This window comes from Neolamprologus multifasciatus, chromosome 17 (assembly GCF_963576455.1).
Source record: "Neolamprologus multifasciatus chromosome 17, fNeoMul1.2, whole genome shotgun sequence".
NCBI lineage: Eukaryota > Metazoa > Chordata > Actinopteri > Cichliformes > Cichlidae > Neolamprologus > Neolamprologus multifasciatus.
The window spans coordinates 2,523,266-2,539,319 of NC_140455.1; the positions used below are offsets into that span (position 1 = coordinate 2,523,266).

Below are 16,054 nucleotides of genomic sequence, written 5' to 3' on the forward strand. Positions count from 1 at the left end.
CAGAACATCCTTTCATTGTGTGGACCGACCATAAGAACTTGGAATACATCCGGTCTTCACTAGATTAAATTCCTCTATTACCTACAGACCAGGGTCCCGCAATGTGAAGCCCGACGCGCTCTCCCACCAGTTTACTAGCACTGAGGGATGCTCCGATCCTGAACCACTTCTTCTGGCCACCTGTGTAGTTGGAGCTGTCACATGAGAAATCGAAACCCTTGTTCGGGAAGCCCAGGGCACTGACCTCGATCCTGGCATGGGCCCACCCCCTGGTCAGCTGTTCATCCCTGCATCCGTCCGCGCTCAGGTTCTTCAATGGGGCCACACTGCTCAGTTCACCTGCCCGGGGTTCGCCACACCATCACCTTTCTCCCGCGTTACTTTTGGTGGCTCTCCTTGGAGAAGGATGCGAGGGAATATGTCACTGCCTGCGTGGCGCAGGCAGTGACATATTCCCTCGCACCCGGAACATATTCCCTTGCACCCGGAACAAACTTTCCAACCGATCGCCATCCGGACTCCTTCAACCTCTTCCCACGCCTGGTCGGCCGTTGTCCCACATAGCTCTGGACTTCGTTACGGGGCTTCCGCCTTCTTCAGGTAACACCACAATTCTAACCATTGTTGATCGTTTCTCTGAGGCAGCCCATTTTGTTGCCCTCCCGAAGCTCCCTACAGCCTTAGAATCTGCCCAGTTACTTACCACCCACGTCTTCAGACTCCACGGCATTCCAGCAGATATTGTCTCCAATAGAGGACCACAATTCACCTCCCGAGTTTGGAAGGAGTTCTGCACACAGATTGGTGCCAAGGTTAGTCTTTCCTCTGGCTTTGTTACCGTTGAGGTCTTGGACCTTTGTAAATCACAGTTATTACTGCTTCTAGGGGATGTCTTCTTTGGGGATCTGCCATTGCCAGTCCCCTTCAAGGCCTACCCCAAACTGCAGCCCAGTTCATGTCCAAGCATTCACCTTTACCTACTAAAACCCTGTCAAACCTATAATAAGGACGTGGGCCCAGCTAGTGAATTGGAGATAATGTATCAGAATTTCAGGAGCGGGACCACGCCTCCAAACATGCGCTTTCCAGTTCTCATCTGTTTAGGTTCCCCCAGTTCTGCAAGCTGTTCATTCTCGTTTACGTGCCCCACCCTCAGTCACCCTTTTCAATTCTTTAACTTCTTCACTTCTATTTAGTACACGGGGATCTGCCAGGCCCGGGAACCGTCACCAGTGCCCTTCGAGGCCTTCCCCAAACCGCAGCTCGATTCATGTCCAAGCATCACCTTTACCTACTAAAACGCTGTCAAACCTAAAATGAGGACGTGGGCCCAGCTAGTGGATGTTTTGTCCTGCTCACTTTATTTGGTTGAAATGAAAGATACTATATGTAGTTATTTATTAAGGCCTTCAGTAAATACATTTTTGTATTATTTTGTTGCTGGAAAACTGTAGTTCAAAAAATAGGGAGTGATGTCACAGTGTCTATGTCCATCTTTTATATATGTCACACTAAAACTGGGCCCTTCGACATGAAATACATGCTTTTCATCAGTGGCGGTCCTAGCCAGTTTGGCGCCCTCGGCGAACACTCCCTCTGGCGCCCCCCCCCACACACACACACACAAAACATATTAAGGATTGTACATTAACATAAAACTGTTGTACACACACACACATATATGAAGAGAGAGGGAGTATGCATAGTATGCAAACGGCTACCAAACAGCCATCATAATATGTCAATGAGAACAAGACGAATCAACAATTAACAATGACTAATTAATATTCAAATCTGTAACATAATGTATTGTTTGGAGTTTAGTCTGTTACTGTTACTATTGCTATTTTTACCATTTCTTCTTAGAGCAACTGTAACCCACATAATTTCCTTAAGGATTTCTAAAGTATTCTGATTCTGATTGTTTCAGGATACATAACCTGCCATTATCCAATGACACATCTGCTTACCTGCATCTTTTGCTCGTTTCTCCTCTTCTTCTTTTCTCTTTTTGGACCTGATGGCTTTTCTTGTCCATCTTCCATTGGTTTTAATTTTGCACTCCAGTATGAACACCCATCCCCCAACTCGAGGATCACCACAACATAACCTAATATACCTACACCTTAGTTCACAGATTCACTTTGTCTAGGGTGCATTTCTGAGATTTCAAACAACCCAGGATTCAAATCATGAATACATAATGGGCTTGGATCCACATCATTATGAATGAAATGTGCTCTATTTGGAAGCAGCAGCCCCCCCCCCCCTCCCCTTTCCACGGGTTGTGTGTGATACTTTAAATCATCAAACTGTAAATTTTAAATTGTTATTGATCCTTTACCCCGAGTCCTAAAGTGTATATTTATTTTCTTACTCTTCTTATATATATTGTTTGTTTACTTGCACTGCTGTAACTGGAGCCTCGTCGTCTCGTCTCTCTATATACTGGACTGTATGTAGCGGCGATGACAATAAAGTTTACTTTGACTTCAGCAGCGAGCAGGCACACCGAGGAAAAACATCGGTGCAAATTATAAGTCTGTATCATGATGTCTGGTGTTTTTGTGTTAGTTGGTTTGTTTTTATTTTGTTTTACTTTGCGAGTTGGTTATTAGATGCTGCTCCAGCCAGTCAGAAAATCCCCCGCCGCCCCGCCCTCTCCTCTCTGCACCGCAAGCAGCAGGCGCACCTCGCAAACGGAGGGCGCCCTTACTCCCAGCAAATGGGCGATAGAAAACCGATCTGTGCCTGTGCCATTCCCAATATGCGCTGGCTGACGTCGGGGCAGCATGAGTACGAGCATTTTTTTTTTTTTTTGTCGATGCCCGTGATGCCGCCCCCCACCACGATGCCGCCCCGGGCAACCGCCCGTGTCGCCCGTATCTAAAACCGCTACTGCTTTTCATTAAGGTAATAACTGTTTTATAAAATCAAACATAAAATTTCAGTTGTAACCTGTGCACGTGCTCTCTACTTTACACTCCAAATGTTTCTGAAATTATCCCAGCCTTTTTTATCAGTCCTTCCTGTCTGCCACTCATCTAACATTGCAGTGTGTCAATTGCTTTCCCTGAGAGCCATTCTGCTAACACACCATGACAGTCCTCCATTAAACCTCCACCTGTCTCATTAAAGTCACCCAGCTTTGGACAGTTTACTCTGGGGTCAAGGGGTGATGACTCCTCTGAGCTTTAGGTGTCCTTGTGCCTAAACTTTTCTTAGATGTTGCTATGGAAACTGTTTGATAGGCATGAGTGTTGGAGGCTGCCCTTCTGACACACACACAATCCCAGCAGGGGAGAATCAGAAGAAAACTTTCTGTACTGAATTCAATATCTTCAGGCAGAGAGGATGGAGGAGGGGCAGAAGGGTGGGAGGAGTGGGCGCTTTTTCTGTCTTTTTTCTTTCTCTCATTTTCACACAATCTGAAGTGTGAACACACTTGGAAGCAGAGCAGACTGGAGCAGCTGCCAAAGCCGCCCGTCACATCAACGCTTCCTTCTCGTTCTTCCTCTCTGTTGGGAAAGTGGAAATAAACCAGTGTGACAGAGTTAAGGGGATAAGGAGGAGGTGGGAAGTGGAAATAACTTGTTACTATCCATTCGGAAAACTGCAACAGAGTGACATTAATATTATACACAATGCTTTTTGTTGAGTTTATCCTCTTACTTCGTCTCTGTGTCTGACACTTCATCTCTGCCAAGTATGTCACTATCTTGTCTGTCTCTTTGATTTGTATGTTTCCTTGCACTCTGCAAATGGAAACCTGACAAATCACTTTGCAGCTGCTGAGCCTTTGCTGAGATTGAGCTGTGCTGCCCGCCTCATCTGCCGTAACTGTGGCACAGAGATTTTTCAACAGTCTCTAAATACACCAAAGGGTTTTATTGTTGTGCAGTTTCCTCCCTCCTCTTAATGGTTTCCCACCAGTATAAAATTTCAGTCCCCAGCTACATGTGTGGGGGTGGAGGTATTAAGTAACAAGGTAATGGATTGTGTGGTGGATACAGAAGCATAGGTGACTTCACCTGCAATCATTATTGTCTATCACTGTGCACATGCAGATCACACAGCTGTTTGGAGCACTTTGTAGGACTGACCTCAGAGTCAGGATTTACAATTTAGAAAAGTAAAGGCCTTCTACCATCATCTGGGCAATCGGGGCAGCCGCTCCTAGCTGTCAGGATCACTCCACCAAATGGCTTTTAGCTCTTTAGAGGAAAAGAAAACGAATAGATGCAAATTCTTTGAAATCATTGGCACATCTTATAGAATCAAGAAATTGTGTTAAACTGCAGCAAAAACATGAATGAAGGTCATCATTATAGTATCCCATTTGGGTATTTGTGTTAAAGAAGAGAAGGGAATGAATGACCAGTAAAGGATGGCTGCTGAGGAACTTTAAAATAAGGGGTGATCAAGTAGCAGGTTGTAAAAGACTGTGGTCTGCAGCTGTCAGCTTTCTGACCCCCCCAGGGAACCTTGTGTGAAGGAGGAGACAAAGAAAGGCTGTTGTTCACAGGAAAGCCACTTGGTTGCAGAAGGAAACATAATAATGTCTGCTGCTGTTTCTTGACTTGGAATGAACTTGGCTCATTTACATCAACACTTCAATTACCAATGTTTACTGTGGACATATGAACCTCCTGTGTTAAACAACTGCTCGGAGATCCTCAGCATCTCATCAGTAGCTCTTCAGTAAAGAGATAACAAGCACAGAAACAAACTGTAACACGACAATATTGTGTATGTTGTTAACCACGTTCACCTAGCATGTTCATATGCAAACAATATTAATTTAGCACTCATTCTAAAATTCTGTTGAGCTGAATAAATAACATTGGGTCATTTGTCATGAAGTGTGAACTGCTGCTTTATTACAAATTGCTCCAATGAAGGTCTCCACAAATGTTCATTCGATCCCTCTTTGCTGTATCTGAAGGTGGAACTATCACAGCCTATCCATCTGTTTGTCGTATATGATATCTCAGGAATGTTTCAAGGGAATGTCATTTAGATCGGTGTTCCGGTTACCGGTGTTTATTAAGAATAGTAATGGGCCGTAGCCAACGCCAAAACAACAAGGAAAAGTCTCTCCTATACGCAGTTGTACCCTATACACAACTTACCCCAGGCGTTCAAGAACTTTACAGGGTCCAACCCAGTCACTGTCCAGCTTAGGGCATCTGCCCTTTTTCCTCTGGGGGTTGTACACCCAGACCAGTTCCCCGACGTCAGAATGTCGGCCTCTGGAATGGACGTCATAGTTCCTCTTCTGCCGCACCGACACACTTATCAGTTTCCTCCTAGCAAAGTCATGAGCAGACTCCATGCGATCCAGGAGCTTCCTTGCATAGTCAGTGAGTGTCCCAGTCACGTTGATGTTTAGCCGTCACTAGCGCCAGTTGCTCTGCCAGTGTACGGTTAAATCTCTCAACAAGTCCATCACTCTGTGGGTGGAGGGCTGTTGTACGGGTCTTATGGGAGCCTAGTTTCTCGCACATGGCCGCAAACACACGGGACTCAAAGTTCCTGCCCTGGTCCATGTGGATTACTTCAGGCACCCCAAATCTGCTGAACATCCCCTCCACCAAAGCATCCACAATTGTCTTGGCCTCTTGGTCAGGTAAACTGTATGCCTCTGGCCACTTTGTGAAATAGTTCATAGCTGTGAGGAAATAGCAATTTCCCCTTTCTGTGCGGGGAAAAAGGACCCAGGATGTCCATCTCCACCCTCTCCATAGGGTACCCTGCCAGAAACTGTTGCAGCTGGGCATGGGATTTGGCTGTGGGCCCCTTCCGTGCTGTACAGCTGTCGCAGCAGCCGCAAAAGTCCTCTACATCCCGTCTATGTTGGGCCCAATAGAACCCCAGCCGGAGGCAGACCCTGGGGCCCCATGCACTGCGCGAAGCACCATCTCCTGCAGGGCCCGTGGGACCACCAACTGCCACCTCATCTCGCCCGCAGCTGGTTCCTTCCAGCCCCTTTGCAGCACTCCATCGTACCGCCGCAAGGCATTAAACATGGACCAGAGTCCCTTTTTGCCCCGTGACAACATGGTGATTTCCTCCCATTGGGGTTGTCGCTGTTCCTCAATCCACCCAAGCACTGGTTTGATGTCAGCATCCTCCTCCTGTTGATGTCTCCACTCTGTTGCATCCACAGCAACCAGCCTCTGACTGGATGGCCGTTCTTCTACCCCCATCACAGCACACTTTACATCAGTCCTCCTGCTGAGCTTCGTTCCTCTCACAGTAGTGGCATCTGTCTTGGGCACAGGGTCTGCGGGAAAGCGCATCTGCAGTGCCAGGTCTGTGTACAACCTCAAAATCATAAGCCTGCAGCTCCTCAATCCAGATGCTTGTTGCCCCTCTGGCTCCTTTAAAGACACGAGCCACTGCAAGGCAGCATGGTCAGTTCTGACCGTAGGGTGGAGGCCCCCGAGGTAGGACTTAAAGTGGCGTATGACACATACAACTGCGAGCAGCTCCCGCCTTGTGACACAATAGCGGCGTTCAGCTTTGTTGAAGACCCGATTATGGTATGCCACCACTCTCTCCCCGCCGGGTGTCACCTGGGCTAGCAATGCACCAGATCCGACACTGCTGGCATCTGTGTCAAAGACAAAGGGCAGATAGGGGTCAGGCGGAGAGAGCACTGGGGCCCCCACTAGGGATTCCTGCAGTGAGGTGAAAGCTCCCTGGCAGCCTGCTGTCCACTGGAAGGTCACACCCTTTTGGAGCAGGTGGAACAGTGGCACGGCTATGCAGGAGAAACCCCTTACAAACTGTCTGTAGTACAATGCCAAGCCCAGGAAGCGCTTTAACTCATGCACATGTAACCACGGTGACTTCTGTCCCCACTTCCGCCAGTCCCTTTATTGTGGCGGGAATGAACCCCATATAACTTCCGGGTCAATCAGCTGCATCTTCCCTGCTTCCCTGGCTGCTGTTGTCCCTGTGGTTGGCGTACTTGTCAGATACTGACAAACTTTACACTGCATACTAGTTGACAGCGTGCAATAACCCGGCCGATTCATTCATCTTTACACTACCTCACAATCGACTCAACGGTGAGTTATTTGTTTGTTTTGTTTGGTCGCAATCAATGTAAATGCGGAGCGGCGGTCGCACATCCTAAAACGCCGGTAAGCTGATGCTAGGCTAGCGACAGTAAGTGCAATTACTGGTTTTATTTATTGAATATTGTTGTTTTGTTTATTCTACTATGGCCGAATGTTGAATTAACGTATCTAGAGTTGAACGAGTGATTTGATTTCTGTAGTTTTGTCCGTTTTGGATGTTTTTTGTTACTTTTCTGATGAAATGCCAAAACGGCCTATGAGATTTTGCATTGAGTTTAAATTCCATTTAGATTATTGAATCTGTTGTGCAACATCTGTGATTAAATGAGTTTTGTAAATATATTTGAATAACTTTGGATAATGTTTATTAGCTTTATTGCTGATATACTTTGATGGGACCCATGATAATGTTTTTCTATAATAGTATTTTGAATGAGATTCATTATAAGAGATGATGGTTTATTGATTGTTGTATGACGCATGGCATTAATTACTTGACTTTGTTATTTATGGAGTTATGGATTTATTTTGTCACAGCAGTAGAATGCTGTTTCATTTTCTTCTGTGAATGATAATTTATGTTTTTGACCTTGTTTTAGGTCAGGTTTTTTTCCCCCCGCGATCAGCCCTGATCAGCGCGGGATGGCGAGCCACCCGACCACCGCTACGTTGCGGTAGGAATCGTAAACCTATGGACTGAATTAAAAAAACTGTTGACACATGACCTATCACAGGTCCATGGAACTGAAATCTCATACTGGACTAAACCTCATCCCACCTCCTTTTGGAACATAATAAGCTGTTTTGTATTGTTAGCTTTATTTTGTTTGTGATATATATACATATATATTTTTGTATATCTGTCTCTATATTTATCATAACATACACAATATATATATATTTTTGAGCTCTATTTTTGGTTTCCTGTGTTTTCTTCACACACTCAGGCTCCATAGTCGAGACTACTTCTGAGAGCTCATTGTCTATGTAGCTGCAGTCAGGCGCCCTGGTCCTTCAACCGCGTTACAAGTGGCGAGCCAGCCATGAGCCTTTGTGTGTGAATATTTTGGGGTCATGAATACAATTTTTCTTTACTTAATTGCTTCGTTTTGGCTGAAAATCAGGAATGGATTCAGTTGCACTTTCCGGCATAAATATATCACAGTCTGTGATGATCTCCGGTGTGTCTAACACAAAAGCTGATAACGAAATACTTGATTACTTGTGGTACTTATGGTAATCTTAAGCGTCATTTTTACGTAAATGATCCTGCGAGTACTTTCTTTAAAAACCTGATCGCTGAGTTTGTGGATACCTCTGCTTTTACAACTCTAGAGCCGCTTCTGCCTTACACCCACTGTTCTAAAATTGTTGCCGACCTTGTCTTCCGCGTCACAGCTTTGGCCTGTGAGTACACCGCCACAGAGGACAGCAGCAGCCCCCCTCCCAACTACCTCAAGGAGCTCAGGCATATTGCTGATCGTAGCGGGCACCGGTTTGAGGATGTCTTGAAGACAGTAATGGGGCAGATTGGTCAACATTTGCATGACGCAGGAGCAGGTGATGATGGAAAAAGTGAATATGATGAGGAAAATGGAGCAGACGAGGACATTGGCGTAGAGGAAGAAGAAAGGGAACTGGAGCAGCAGAAATTGTCTTCACCTCCTGCCAGACAGGTTTCCACTGACCAGCAGGGGGCACGACCTCGTCAAAGCCAGACGGGACCAGCTCCAAGAGTATCACTCACAGCACATGATCTCAACCCACCACAAATACAAAGGGTTGTTGTTGAGCATGTGGTCCGAAACCCAGACATAAGCGCCACAACTTCACTACGTCTCCGTGCTTTATCAGGAAGGATTCCTAAGCCAAGTAGTGAAGCAGATTTTGAATCATGGCATTCCCAAATTGATCTACTGCTTGCCGACCCCAGTTTGTCAGCTCTATACGTCACCAGACGTATTATAGAGAGCCTGTTGTCACCTGCTGCTGATTTGGTTAAAGGTCTAAGTCCCAACACATTGCCTTCAGTCATACTCAGTGTACTTGACTCAGCTTTTGGAACAGTGCAAGATGGTGAAGAATTGTATGCTCAATACTTAAATATTCTTCAAAATCCAGGTGAACGACCATCCGCTTACCTCCAAAGACTGCAGCTAACCCTCAGCACTGTTGTAAAGCAAGGAGGACTTGCAGCTGCTGACATGGATAAACATCTGCTGAAGCAGTTTTGTCGTGGGTGTTGGGATAACACTATACTAACCAAATTACAATTAGAACAGCAAAAGGACAACCCACCACCTTTCTCTGACTTATTGTTGTCGTTACGGACAGAAGAGGACAGACAAATTGCTAAGGAGTCACTTATGAAAAAATACATTGGTTCATCAAAACAAAAAGCCAACATCCAATCCCAAAGTACTTGTTCTTGTGGGCACTCTACAGCCAATGAAGAGCTAAAAGAAATGAAAAAACAACTCCAAACCCTCCAACAGCAAATGTCCCAACTTTTGTCCCGAAAAAGTCCAACTGAGTCAAAGTTTAAGCCACGACAAAACAAGTCCTGTCATTCTTCACCTCAGTCAAATACCAAACCCAAGCCATGGTACTGTTTTAACTGTGGAGAAGATGGCCATGTTTCTTCCACCTGCAACAACAGAGCAAACCCCAGTCTCGTTGAACAGAAAAAGAAACAATTAAGGAAAAAACAGCAAGAATGGGATGCTAGAAATACTTCATCTTTAAACTAGAAGGAGCTTCTGCGGTGGGACACACAGGAGCTGCGTGCACTAACAGTCCCAGAAACCACAAGAAAGTTCCATTGCTGCCAAAAGGGCTTGTGGGGACCAAAAGCACAGGACAAATTCAAATCAAGGGCAACCATTTCAGCTGTCTTCTTGATTCTGGCTCTCAGGTTACTACCATTCCTTATTCCTTCTATAATACTTATCTTTCAGACCATCCAATCAAACCATTAAATGATCTGTTGGAAGTAGAAGGAGCAAATGGACAAGCCGTACCTTACCTGGGATACATTGAGATTAACATGACGTTCCCAGCTGATTTTCTTGGTTCATCCATTAATGTTGATACACTTGCTCTTGTCGTGCCTGACGTCCAGCAATCACACCCAATGATACTTGTTGGTACCATCACTCTTGACGTTGCGTACAGCAAACACTGTGATACCCACTCTGAGCAGTCATTCCTGCCAACTGGTTCCGGTTACATTGCAGTTTATAAAATCCTCCAGTGTCGCCATGTCCAGAATTCAAATGACCAGTATGCTCCTGTGATCTTGAAGTCAGACCAACCACATACCATTACTGCCGGCCAAACCACTGTCCTTGAGGGATCCCTGGTCACAAGGCTATTCCAAGGCGAGAAAGCGGTTCTTCTGGAATACCCCACCTCCAGTTCTCTGCCTGGTGGACTCCTAGTAAAAACCTGCCTTGTGGACTTACCTAAACGTCGGCCATGTTTTCTGCCTGTTGTAGTAAGTAATGAGTCTGACCATGAAATCCACATTCCAGCTCGAGCTATTATTGCAGAAATCAGCACCTTCCAGGAAGTCATTTCCAAAGAGCAACACATGCATTATTCAGACCCGTCTACAGAGTCATTACCTCCATCTCAACCACAATACAACTTTGGAGATTCCCCTTTAACTCCAGACTGGAAAGAACGCATTGTTCAAAAACTCAACAGTATTCCTGAAGTATTTGCCAAACACGATCTGGATTTCGGCAGGACCGACAAAGTTAAACACCAAATCAAATTGTCTGATCCAACTCCTTTCAAGCAAAGACCACGACCAATTCACCCTCAAGATCTTGATGCTGTAAGGAAACACCTGCAGGAACTTCTTGACTCTGGCGTTATCAGAGAATCAGACTCCCCATTTGCCTCTCCAATTGTGGTTGCACGTAAAAAGAACGGCAGTGTACGTCTTTGTATTGACTACCGCAAACTCAATCTGCAAACAATCAAAGATGCTTATGCTCTGCCCAAACTGGAAGACACCTTCTCCGCACTTGCAGGATCAAAGTGGTTCACGGTGCTAGACCTCAAGTCGGGATACTACCAAATTGAAATGGAGGAGAAGGATAAAGCAAAGACTGCCTTTGTCTGCCCATTAGGATTTTGGGAATTTAATCGGATGCCTCAGGGGATTACCAATGCACCAAGCACATTCCAACGGCTAATGGAAAAATGCATGGGAGAATTAAATCTAAAAGAAGTCCTGGTTTTCACTGATGATCTCATTGTTTTTGCACCAACTCTTGAGGAACATGAAGCCCGCCTGATGAACGTTCTCACCAGACTCAAAGATTTTGGCTTGAAGCTTTCACTTGAGAAATGCATGTTCTTCCAGACATCTGTGAAGTATCTGGGCCATGTAGTGTCCCAGGCTGGTGTTGAAACTGATCCGGACAAGATTTCCACACTCACTTCTTGGCCAGTGCCGAAAAACTTGAAGGAATTAAGATCTTTCCTTGGTTTTGCTGGGTACTACAGACGTTTTGTCCGGGGATATTCAGCCATTGTCAAGCCGTTGCATGATCTCACTGCTGGTTATCCACCTTCCCAGAGGAAACTGAGACGAACAGTAAAGCCAGAGAATTACCTCAACCCCAAAGAGCCATTTGGAGGACGATGGACGCAAATGTGCCAACAAGCTTTTGAGTCCATTATTGACAAACTAATTTCTGCCCCAGTTCTGGCATTTGCTGATCCCAGAAAACCATACACACTCCACACTGATGCCAGTGCCACAGGTCTTGGTGCGGTGCTGTATCAAAAGCAGGATGGAAAAAACAGAGTTGTAGCATATGCCAGCAGAGGTCTTTCCCAGAGTGAGTCAAAGTATCTCGCCCACAAATTGGAGTTTCTTGCTTTGAAATGGGCGGTGACTGAAAAATTCCACGACTATCTTTATGGTGCTCAGTTTACAGTTGTGACAGACAGCAACCCATTAACATACCTCTTATCATCAGCAAAACTTGACGCTACCGGTTACAGATGGCTTTCAGCTTTGTCCACTTTCACCTTCAAATTAATCTACAGAGCAGGAAAGCAGAACTCTGATGCTGATGGTTTGTCTTGCCGACCTCATGGTGAATTGTCTGATGATCCTCTGTCACAGAAAGAACGTGAGCGAATCTGGAGATTTGCATGGCAATATCTCAATGAACCAGATCATGTTTCTATTGACCAGCATACCATCAACGCAGTTTGTGACCGTCATCTGGTGTACAGTTCAAGCACTGATCCTGATCTTGCTCTGGTGTTATCCATGTCTGTCAATGTCAACAGTCTGCCTGACAGTTTCACGGATGACATCCAGTTCACCTCCATGGTACTCCCCCAAATCTCAACAGCTGACCTTGCAGCCAAACAACGCCTTGACCCTGTCATTCGGCATGTCATAGCTCAGATTGAGCGAGGAGAGTCACCACCGCCATTCCTGAGGGAAGAACTTCCCGATCTACCTCTATTACTGCAAGAAGTAAATAAACTGGAGCTCCATAACACCCTTCTCGTCAGGAAGAGACAAGTGGGAAGTGACTTCACATACCAGCTAGTGCTACCCGAGGAATATCGACCAGTTGTGCTACACCACCTACATGATCAAATGGGTCACATGGGAATTGACAGAACGCTGGACTTGGTCCGTTCCCGGTTTTATTGGCCTAGGATGACTAGTGATGTGGCCAATAAAATAAGACACTGCGAAAGATGCGTGAGACGCAAATCCCCATTTGAACGAGCCGCACCTCTGGTCAATATCAAAACCTCTCATCCCATGGAACTGGTGTGTATGGATTTTCTCTCTGTGGAACCAGATCGTGGAGTCAAAGACATACTTGTCATAACTGACCATTTCACAAAATATGCCATTGCTGTGCCAACACCAAACCAGAAAGCCAGGACTGTTGCCAAATGTTTATGGGACAACTTTCTTGTGCATTATGGTATCCCAGAACGCTTGCACAGTGACCAAGGCCCTGACTTTGAATCCAGAATCATCCGAGAGCTTTGTGAAATGGCTGGGATCCACAAAATAAGAACCACTCCATACCATCCAAGAAGCAATCCTGTTGAACGGTTTAACCGAACATTACTGGATATGCTAGGAACACTGACAGCTCAACAGAAATCTCATTGGAAAGATTTCGTAAAACCCCTGGTGCATGCATACAATTGCACAAGAAATGATGTTACAGGTTTCTCACCATATGAGCTTATGTTTGGCCGCCAACCTCGCTTACCGGTGGACTTGGCCTTTGGACTACCCCATGCCAAAGAAGGAACAACCTCCCACACACAATATGTGGAAAAACTAAAGTCCCACCTGGAAGAAAGTTAAAAGCTGGCCATCGAAAACTCAGAAAAGGTGACGAAACGTAACAAAAACAGATTTGATAAAAATGTCACTGCGTCACAGCTGAATGTTGGAGACAGAGTTCTTGTAAGGAATGTGTGGCTAAGAGGCAAACACAAGCTTGCAGATAAATGGGAGTCATCTGTGTACATTGTAGTGAAGAAAGCCGGCACTCTTCCTGTGTATACAGTTCGACCCGAAGGCCAAGACAAGCCCCTGAGAACTTTACATCGAGACCTCCTACTGCCCTGTGGGTATTTACCACCTTGTGAAAAGGACATGCTTACTAAGCAGAAGAGAAAAATGCCTGCCTTACCTGTGTCTCCTGTACATGCTGATGATGATGATGACAAAGACGAAGAGGAACCCATCTCATACCTACCTGTTCCTGTCTGGGCTGAACCTGTTACCTTCACAACAACCATTGACTTACCCAATACTCCGCAACCTGTTCCAGTTATCAACCAGCCAGACGTCCCTGTAGTATTGGCTACAGAGGAAGAGAACGCTATTCCCTCAGAGGAACCTATACTTGTACCTGTTGAAGAGGAACAAGTTATTGATAACGAAACATTGGAAGCTGGCTCTGTGCCAGTTACTCTTGCTGAAACTTCTCCCGATGAAGAAAGTCTGTCTGCTGATTCAGAAGCATCCAGAAATAACTTGTCACAACACTCACCTACTGAATCAGAGCCTCTCAGTCCTGAGGCAGAACCACCCTTGAGGCACTCAACCCGCGCCAGGAATCCTCCTGATCGGCTGCAGTACATCAAGCCTGGTAAGCCTCTGTTAAAGAGCGTTCAGACCTTTCTGCATGGGTTAAGTTCTGTCTTCTCCTTCGCTCTTCAAGACGATGAAGAAGAGGAGACGATGCCTTCGCACCCCAGCCAACCAGTCATTCGCTGCCAGCCTAGTCCATGTACGAGGACGTCCATGAGATTAGGAGGGGAGAGTGTAACCACGGTGACTTCTGTCCCCACTTCCGCCAGTCCCTTTATTGTGGCGGGAATGAACCCCATATAACTTCCGGGTCAATCAGCTGCATCTTCCCTGCTTCCCTGGCTGCTGTTGTCCCTGTGGTTGGCGTACTTGTCAGATACTGACAAACTTTACACTGCATACTAGTTGACAGCGTGCAATAACCCGGCCGATTCATTCATCTTTACACTACCTCACAATCGACTCAACGGTGAGTTATTTGTTTGTTTTGTTTGGTCGCAATCAATGTAAATGCGGAGCGGCGGTCGCACATCCTAAAACGCCGGTAAGCTGATGCTAGGCTAGCGACAGTAAGTGCAATTACTGGTTTTATTTATTGAATATTGTTGTTTTGTTTATTCTACTATGGCCGAATGTTGAATTAACGTATCTAGAGTTGAACGAGTGATTTGATTTCTGTAGTTTTGTCCGTTTTGGATGTTTTTTGTTACTTTTCTGATGAAATGCCAAAACGGCCTATGAGATTTTGCATTGAGTTTAAATTCCATTTAGATTATTGAATCTGTTGCGCAACATCTGTGATTAAATGAGTTTTGTAAATATATTTGAATAACTTTGGATAATGTTTATTAGCTTTATTGCTGATATACTTTGATGGGACCCATGATAATGTTTTTCTATAATAGTATTTTGAATGAGATTCATTATAAGAGATGATGGTTTATTGATTGTTGTATGACGCATGGCATTAATTACTTGACTTTGTTATTTATGGAGTTATGGATTTATTTTGTCACAGCAGTAGAATGCTGTTTCATTTTCTTCTGTGAATGATAATTTATGTTTTTGACCTTGTTTTAGGTCAGGTTTTTTTCCCCCCGCGATCAGCCCTGATCAGCGCGGGATGGCGAGCCACCCGACCACCGCTACGTTGCGGTAGGAATCGTAAACCTATGGACTGAATTAAAAAAACTGTTGACACATGACCTATCACAGGTCCATGAAACTGAAATCTCATACTGGACTAAACCTCATCCCACCTCCTTTTGGAACATAATAAGCTGTTTTGTATTGTTAGCTTTATTTTGTTTGTGATATATATACATATATATTTTTGTATATCTGTCTCTATATTTATCATAACATACACAATATATATATATTTTTGAGCTCTATTTTTGGTTTCCTGTGTTTTCTTCACACACTCAGGCTCCATAGTCGAGACTACTTCCGAGAGCTCATTGTCTATGTAGCTGCAGTCAGGCGCCCTGGTCCTTCAACCGCGTTACACACAGATTTTGGGGTGGGCCAGTCCTTCACAACTTGGATCTTATCATCCATGGTGCCAACCCCCCTGGCCCCCGGTTGGTGGCCCAGGAACGTGACCTCACGGCGCATTAAGCAGCATTTACTTGGGTTGCAGTTTAGCCTTTTAAATGGCTTTTTAAATGGCAAGTGCCATTTAAAATTTCCTCAGAGGTCAATGTGCCATATGATTGCATTAGCAATAAATTTAATAACGCTCTATATGAAGTTACACAATATAAACAAAAAAAATACACTTTTTATCCATAACAGCAAATGAAGTGTACAACAGAAAATACAAATGCTATTTATGGTCTCCTCACAAGAATGATAAGAA

At 45.0% G+C, this 16,054-nt stretch overlaps 1 protein-coding gene across 1 annotated transcript; it reads left to right on the forward strand.

Annotated features, from left to right (window-relative positions):
• The first annotated feature begins 6,413 nt into the window (after positions 1-6,413).
• LOC146498698 (uncharacterized) lies at positions 6,414-9,838 on the forward strand. Its single transcript, XM_085138274.1, has 2 exons — positions 6,414-6,545; positions 8,288-9,838. The coding sequence occupies exons 1-2, from the start codon at positions 6,414-6,416 to the stop codon at positions 9,836-9,838; spliced, it is 1,683 nt and encodes a 560-aa protein (XP_084994400.1).
• The last annotated feature ends 6,216 nt before the right edge of the window (positions 9,839-16,054 follow it).